Source organism: Cariama cristata, unplaced genomic scaffold (genome assembly GCF_000690535.1).
Source record: "Cariama cristata isolate BGI_N322 unplaced genomic scaffold, ASM69053v1 scaffold6394, whole genome shotgun sequence".
In the NCBI taxonomy this organism is placed as follows: domain Eukaryota; kingdom Metazoa; phylum Chordata; class Aves; order Cariamiformes; family Cariamidae; genus Cariama; species Cariama cristata.
The window spans coordinates 1-7,918 of NW_009614553.1; the positions used below are offsets into that span (position 1 = coordinate 1).

At 41.5% G+C, this 7,918-nt stretch overlaps 1 protein-coding gene across 1 annotated transcript; it reads left to right on the forward strand.

Moving 5' to 3' along the window:
• Positions 1–74: 74 nt before the first annotated feature.
• On the forward strand, positions 75–7,624 carry DBR1 (debranching RNA lariats 1; the record flags this gene model as incomplete). The annotated part of the gene is made up of 6 exons (XM_009699461.1): positions 75–155; positions 1,882–1,967; positions 3,227–3,451; positions 4,326–4,406; positions 6,145–6,290; positions 6,849–7,624. Coding segments are annotated over 6 exons (1,298 nt in total), but the record flags the coding sequence as incomplete, so codon positions are not given.
• Between the last annotated feature and the right edge of the window lie 294 nt (positions 7,625–7,918).

Sequence of the window (7,918 nt, forward strand, 5' to 3'; positions counted from 1 at the left end):
GGCGGCGTTTTCCCTTCCAGCCCCCTGCCCTGCTCTGGCATCACCGTGACGAGTCACGCTGCCGTCTCCCCTAGGTTATGCAGGCGTGGTGCGGTTCCGCGGCGTGAGGATTGGCGGCATCTCGGGCATCTTCAAGTCTCACGACTACCGGAAAGGTACGGCAGGGCAGCCAGCTGGGTGGGCAGCGGGGAGGGAGGAGAACACTAGGCCCGAGCCGTCGCGGGAGAGTCTGGGTGTGCCCTCTCTTCTCTGAACGCACCGTTATGCTGGAAACCTCTCTTGGCTCCACACGCACGTTTTTCTGGAGGTGGTAGGTGAGTCTGTAGCTGCCTGGCGAACACAGCGGGAAGCAGCGTGCCTTTTGAATGTTGTTGTTGGACCAGTCTTGATTTTTCCGTGGTATTGTCCTTTCAGTGTGCAGTGCAAGACTGTTTAGTTTTCCTTGTGTGAAACAGTCGGTTTATAAGTGTGATATTGTACAAATGTACTGTCCTGAACTGGGGCTTAGTGTCAGTACATCTTGAGATCAGTTCCTCCTGGTTATATGTGTGTGTGTGAACAAGAGTCCTTCGTTGGAAGGGTCTCCCATTGGTGGACAGAAATCTTGTCACAGTTGATACCTAGTGTCAGCCAGTAGAAGATGGCTGTCTTTCTGACCTCAACACATGAATAGCAGTCTCTTACTTGCAATTACTGTACAGTAATATTATCTTTAGTAGCATACTGCTTCAGAGTCACTTTGCAGGTGGCTTTCAAGCTGCAAAGTCCTGAACTAGTTTTCTAGAACATCTGATGCTGTCTAATACCTATCAATGCTAATTAAATTTGTTGTTATTAAGCATACAGTTTGTATGCCTGAATATTGGATGTGGAAGATGAGACTTTTTTGACAATAATGCGAACCACTGAAAAAATAACTTTTCTGTTCATTCTTAAGAGTATGTAGGAGCTCTGCTTGCCATTCAGGTTTCTTGTCCCAAGGCAAAGTTGGAGACTACATCCCTTTTGACAGGGTACTTGTTTGTTCTTCTGGAGTCTGTGGTGCCTGTATGCAGTTACGGGCCTGTTTGAGCTGCTGCTCAATCTATTAAGCTGTAGTTTTGTGGCTGGTGGCAGCACTCTTGAAGAAACACAGAAAATCACTGGCCTGAGTCAGGAGTCAGATCTCGTGCAGTGCTTTGTTATCTAGGAGTTTATACCTCTTTCTGAGTTGTTACGTCCTAACTTACCTTCTAATCACTGACCTCTCGTAAAGGCTTGCGCTGGGCTCTTGCTATGTCAATGCCCAACTTTTGCTTGTTCCCATCTACCTTATGTTCTTTGGCTGTGCCAGCATATTTGCATGTGTAGCCATGATATTAGTAAATACATATGTTTCATGGCTGTGCAGCGAGCAGCTCTCTATGTATGTGGTTGCACATGGCTATGCAGCGTAACTGTGGAGGTAAGGGGAAGTAATGAGAGGTGTTACCTCACCAGAGAGGTACAAAACCTCAATCAGGAATTAAGCACGTAAATCTTTCTGCCAAAGTTGCTTATTTCAGACAGATCCTGGCTTTTTAAGTATTGGAGTCAAAACTCCTGTTTTTTGTTTCCACAACAGAATTACTGTATTGTCTATATTTATGAAAATAAGAAGCAGAATGGAAGAAATGCTTATAGTTGTAGATACATTTTTACAGCGTATTCGCCTTGGACATACAAAATTAGCAGCCTGTTGGTATAAGCCTTGTGTAAAGGAAATGCAGTATCTCTTTTGATTATTGGCAGCCTCGTATTTGGGATTGCTCTAGGTGTCTGTGACCCCAAGAAGCTAGCTTGCAAACAGTGTTAGGAGGGAGCTATTGGTTCAGGCAACTACTCTTTTTTTCAATGTTTCAGGCCACTTTGAGTGTCCACCATACAACCAGCAAACAATTAGAAGCGCTTACCATGTGAGGAATATTGAAGTCTTCAAACTCAAGCAGGTTAGTGAGAAATCTATTTTTGTAAAAGTGGTAAATTAGTCTTCATTAATTTAGAAGTAAGATGTTAAAGCTACTCTGAACAAGTGTGGTATTGGATAGCAAATCTTACCAACAACTCCCAGCTAATCTGGACAGGCCATTTTATGCTGAGTGTTATTCCGCTGTAAATGCTGAATATCTCCTCCAACACTTTGCGTATTTGATCTGAATCGGGCATAAGGAGGAGTGTTTTTTTGGTGATTTGTGTGCGTGGTTTTTTTTTTTTAATTGGATAAAATTCCCAGAATGGAAGGTACTCCAGCTATACACCTCTGTTCGAGCTTTGTTAGCTTTAGGAAGATGGATGCTACCTTGTCTAACATGCAAGCTGGTTGGTAGAAACTTAACTCATCAAAATTGAACCAGCTGAATAAGCTGATCCCAAATTCCTGTCGTTGAAGTATTTTTGACTCCGGCGCAAGAATTTCAAAGGACCGATTAGCTTTATCTTTGAGCTATTGCCTACTCCTTGCTTTGTCACAAGGGCTACTCCGTTTGGCTGAGGTTGTGGTGTGAATAAATGTATTTATAAGTATCTTGTGAATGATTATTCAGATTGCAGTGGCATGTTTAAGTGTTCAGTAGATACAGGGATGCTGAACATAGGACCAAGGTTTGCTGTCATTGTAAAGAGTTTGATGCATTTCACTGTAAGTTTCTTATTAGCTGGACTCAGATTTCACCTAGAAGTGTGTTCAGATACAGCTGCTGGAACTATGCTGAATGTTGAACCAAGCCATGCTTAAGACATTGATTAGGCTTCTGAGGTGTGCTTCCTTTGAGGAGGAATATTGTACTTAGCCGTTACTCCTTTTAAACAAAGCTTTTGAAAATTTCATGAGGAAGAAGATACCTTTGATTGTGGGTAGAGAGCTTGCTCTATAGCCATAATTTTTAAGAGTCTTCTTCCGAGTGCCTGACACTTACTGTGATGATATGATCCTTTTTATAAGGCAGTAAATATAAAACACAGCTGACTGTCCCAAGAAAGTGTCGTACAGACCATGGAGACTAGAGTCCCTTGCCAACTTCAAAGGCCACCTGAAAGATGAGGCTCGGTGGTACACCTACTTGCTTTGAAAGTGAGGCTGTTGGTCACAGCTAACTCTCTATTGATCTGAGGTAGAGCATGTTACATGTGTTCTATCTTGTGCTGTGTAATTTCGAAACTTCTTTATCATATGTGTTTTATTTATACTGTATGTATTTTGGCTTGGCAGTTAAAGCGTCCAATTGATATATTTATGTCGCATGACTGGCCAAGGAGCATATATCACTATGGAAACAAGAAACAGCTTCTTAAAATGAAATCCTTCTTCCGTCAAGAAGTGGAGAGCAACACATTAGGAAGCCCTGCTGCTTCAGAGCTTCTGCAGCATCTGAAACCCACCTACTGGTTTTCAGCACATCTTCATGTTAAATTTGCAGCTTTCATGCAACACCAGGTAAAGGGGAGGAAAAAAATCAAGAATGTATGTGTCTCAAGCACATTTTAGAATTCCAGTGCAGGTAATCATGTCCAGAAAAGCAGCTTTTTAATGTTTTTGCTCAGTTATTAAAACTCAACTTAAGATGCAGAACATTAAGTGGTGTTAAGACTACTAGCATATATAAGTTAAAGAGATGTTATAAATCAATGGTGTAACTACCTAATCTTCTTCAGGGACGGCGTGAAATAGATAACGTTACTGCACTTGGACCTTCTTCATTTAAGTTTATAGAAAAGCACTCTCTTTCCCACTTTATTGGGGAAGGAGACAGCTTCAGAACAGGGTGATAGAGAAGCGACTGAAAAGGAGACAGTGGTTAACTAGGGATATGAGGATGCCTGTGGGAAGGCTTGGCAAGTGAAGTTGTCTAGTGGCCTGGGTAAAGCCAAAAACCAGCCCCTGGAGGTTGAAACTTCTCTTGGTTTGAGTTATCCCTGAAAGTGGTGTGACGTGCTATGCCTATTTACAAGTTCTTTAGCTGTAAAAATGTAACTCTAGACCTTCTAGACTCAACAAGTCTGTTTCCAGCAATTATGTTAAAGTTTTTCTTTTTGCTTCAAGGCTGGATCTGCTCAGTGGTCTTGGTTAAGGATGAAGTGTGGCTCTTGCTTTATCTTGCTGTCATCTGCATCCAGCTTCCTGTTAGACTTCCAGTGAAGTCTCTTTCTATTTGTCCCTCTATCCCTTTCTTATAATCCCATACTACTTTCTGTTTCAGAAAGTCTTTTTCTGTATAAATTATGCCTTTAAATCTCTCTATATAACTTGTTTAGAATGGTCAAATGTCATAGAAATACTAATGACTGTGTTAACACCCTTTGTTTCCTAGACAAACTCCAAAGAAGAGCTACCAAAAGCAACAAAGTTTTTGGCTCTGGATAAATGCCTCCCACACAGAGACTTTCTGCAGGTGATGACCATGTGCAGTGGGTTTTCACTTTTTCCATACTTCACTTGTCTGGACTGCTAAGCACTGTGCTTACATATGCGCTGAAGAATTGTTCTGATAAATGGAGGAATTGGAAAGAAACTAGGAACGGTGCATATGTGGAATGCTCTTTGTATAATACCGTCTTGAAATAAGCAGACCTTGTTTCTGTCGTGCAGGCGCAGTGTTTGCTTATTCCTGCCATTTCCTTCCACCTTGGAACAAGTACTTGACTTAATTGGAGGAGTAGCTCTACTTTAACCTGAATTGAATCTCCTGTTGTGTTTTGTTTTGTTTTTGACAAATGTCAAACTTAAGAAGAAAGCCCATCTTGAGGCTATTCTTTCACAGTTTAGTTTGGGTCAGGTAGAATCTCCCGTTGTGTTTTGTTTTGGTTTTGACAAATGTCAAACCTAAGGAGAAAGCCCATCTTGAGGCTCTTCTTCTTTCACAGTTTAGTTTGGGTCAGGTAGTGCATCTTTCTTCGGATCTGAATTCATGAATTCAGACAGGATTGAGTCCGAAGTTGAGTACTGTAATATCCTTTTGGTATTGTGAATTCCATCAGGAATTGGTTGGACTTCCTAGGAGAACGGCCCTGCTTCTTTTTATTTGGCGCATATCTTGGGTAGGAAGGGCAGTGGACAAGTAGGAGGTCTAGGTTGTGAGAATTTTCAGTCTGAGTGCCAGACTGATTTGCCAAGAGCAAAACAATGTTCATGTCTGTGGCCTGTGTATGCTGCCTGGGGTGCCACCTGTAAAATCTCAAATGGATGAATCTAAAATTTCCTTTGCTATGAGAGGGAGCTGCTGACAGCATGTTCTTCAAATGCAGTCAAGGGTTTTAGTAGTCTTACTTTAAAGTAGCTTGTATTTGTCAGCTTAAAGGGAAGATGGTTCATTATCTGTCCTTTGAATGTGTGGTGGGATCCGTTTGCCCTAGTAGCTCCCCTTGAAGATGGGCAAGAGTACGAGGATGGGCTTTTGCTATGCAAAGGTACACCAGGGTGCTAGTCCAGACTTAAAATCCTGTAGTAAAACTGATCTGAAGTAGTACTACTTCCAGCAGCATGGTGATCCCCCTGTGTGTAGCTCTGGTTTAAAGTGCATCCTTTTTTTTTTTTTTTTTTTCCTAAAACTGCCTTAAAAGGTTGAATTACTTTATTTAAAATCAAAGCCTGACTGGTGCAGTCTAGTGCTAAACCGAATGTTTTGATTTGGGTTAATGTCACTGGAGACAAAGCAGTTTGGATTTCAATTTGTCAGCTGTTGAAAAAGTTCAAACACATTTCATGTTGATTTCTTTGCTATGCTAAGAATGCGTGTTTATCCAGCAGAATAACTGTTGCTATCCATTCTTGATGTATATCCGCTTAGAAGGCAGCATGAATTTAAGAGTAGGCAAATTCTGTTTTCTAAGTTGCGTAACTGCCCAGTAGCTGGCAGCAGAGAGGAGGGTGTTCTGCTTCTTAATTGCTGTAAGCTAAAATACACAAATGCCTTTTTTACTGTTGTTGATTGTCCTTTCTTAACCCCTTATTGCTATCAACTTCTGTGTAGGGCTAACTTGAGAGGACTTGTTTGTTTGAGACCACTAGCTCAGTGTATTTGAAACATAATTAAAACTCTATACCATGAAAGTAACACTTGAAACTTTAATTGGTTTCTAGTGTCAAGAGAGATAACTCGCGTCATCTGTTTTCTGTGGTTTTGTGAACAGATAATAGACATCGAACATGATCCTAGTGCAGGGGACTCGCTGGAGTATGATGCTGAGTGGATTGCAGTCCTCAAGGCCACCAACAGTCTTGTTAATGTGACTCAGAGCTCATGGAATATGCCTGAAAAGAATGGCCTCCATGCAAAGTAAGTTGCATGCAAAGCAGAGAGGAAAGTGAAAGTGTGATTTTTATTTATTTTTTTTTTCTTTTTTTCTTTCTGGACTGTAAATAAACTTTTCTTAGAGTTGTGTTTCTCTGTTCTGCACCCTCTAGTGCCTGTAGGCCTTACTAAATGCCTTGGAAAACAAAGGGGATGTTGACAAGAGCTGTACTCTAGAGCATGCAACTTCTTTACTGCTCTACATGGGCAGTTAGTTTTGTTTTGCAAACTGAGATACAGCCATTTGAGGGGCAAAAAATACATGGTGGGTGATCATCTTGCCAGTAACACCGTGAGACTGAAAATCAGGCTGGATTATGGGGATGGGAGGGTGAATGTTTGTTGGGTGGGTCGACATAATACACAAACCCTTGGCTGGGAGAGGGGAATCTCGGCATTGACCAAAGGTAATATACTTTGGAGAAACTAGGTGTCTGTTGTAGGATGAATTTATTATCTGTGTTTAAAAGTTTCTCTTTGCAGTGGGAACAGGAAATACCTTTTGACTAGCTGCGCTTGTTTAAACTTTATGTGCTTATTTAGGTGGGATTACAGTGCGACAGAAGAAGCCATCAAAGAGGTGTTAGAAGAGCTGAATCATAACCTCAAAATTCCTTGTAACTTCACATTGACAGCTGCTTGTTATGATCCCAGCAAGCCCCAGAAACACGTGGAACCAGTCCATACCATCAATCCACAGACCACGGAGTTTTGTGCCCAGTTTGGCCTCACTGACATCAATGACAGGATCCAGCAAGCTAAAGAAGAGGGCTCAGTACGAGGCGAATATGAAGAGGAGGAGGAGGAAGAGGAGATGGACAGTACTGGGTCAGCAGAGGAACCCAGTGAATATAATACAGATAATTCTGGACTTTCATCCATTAATCCAGACGAAATAATGCTGGATGAAGAAGGTGGCGATGAAGACTTGAGTACATGTTCTGTGGATCCTTCCCCTGATCATCCTCCTGACTTTTCTGCAAGTTTTTCTGACATCCGGATCATGCCAGATTCCATGGTGGTATCGTCTGATGATGCTATGGACTCCACTAACGAGGAACTGGAGAAATCTGGTGTGAGTAAGCAGGTGGAAGAGAAGAGCTTAAATGAGAGACCGTTAAAGCGCATTGGTGGTAATGAAAATGGGAACAGTGGCATTAAAAAAATCAAGAGAAGGAATCAAGCTATCTATGCTGCAGAGGATGAAGATAAAACAGAATAATACTTCACATGATGTATAACTGAGTTCTCGCCCTACCTTTTTCTGGGAAGGTGGTGAGAACTCTGGTGGCCTACTTGTGCTTTTAATGTTACTTGATCTTATTCATGTTACTTTCTTAAGCTGAAGAGGCTGTATGTACCTCTCACAGGGGAGAATATTTATCCGCATTAAACATCAGAAGCAGACGTTTCCAACAAAGTACTTTGTCAAAGGATTTAAAGCTTGTGTATAATCAGTTGATTTTGCTTCAGTTCTTGGTTATTAGTGTATACTACGTATCTGCAGCTGTACTGCTATACAAAATTCACCATGCTTGTTTTACAAGAAAAGAACTCCTAAACTATAACTCAAGTCGAACTGAGAGGATGTCTGACTTACAAGACTGAATGAT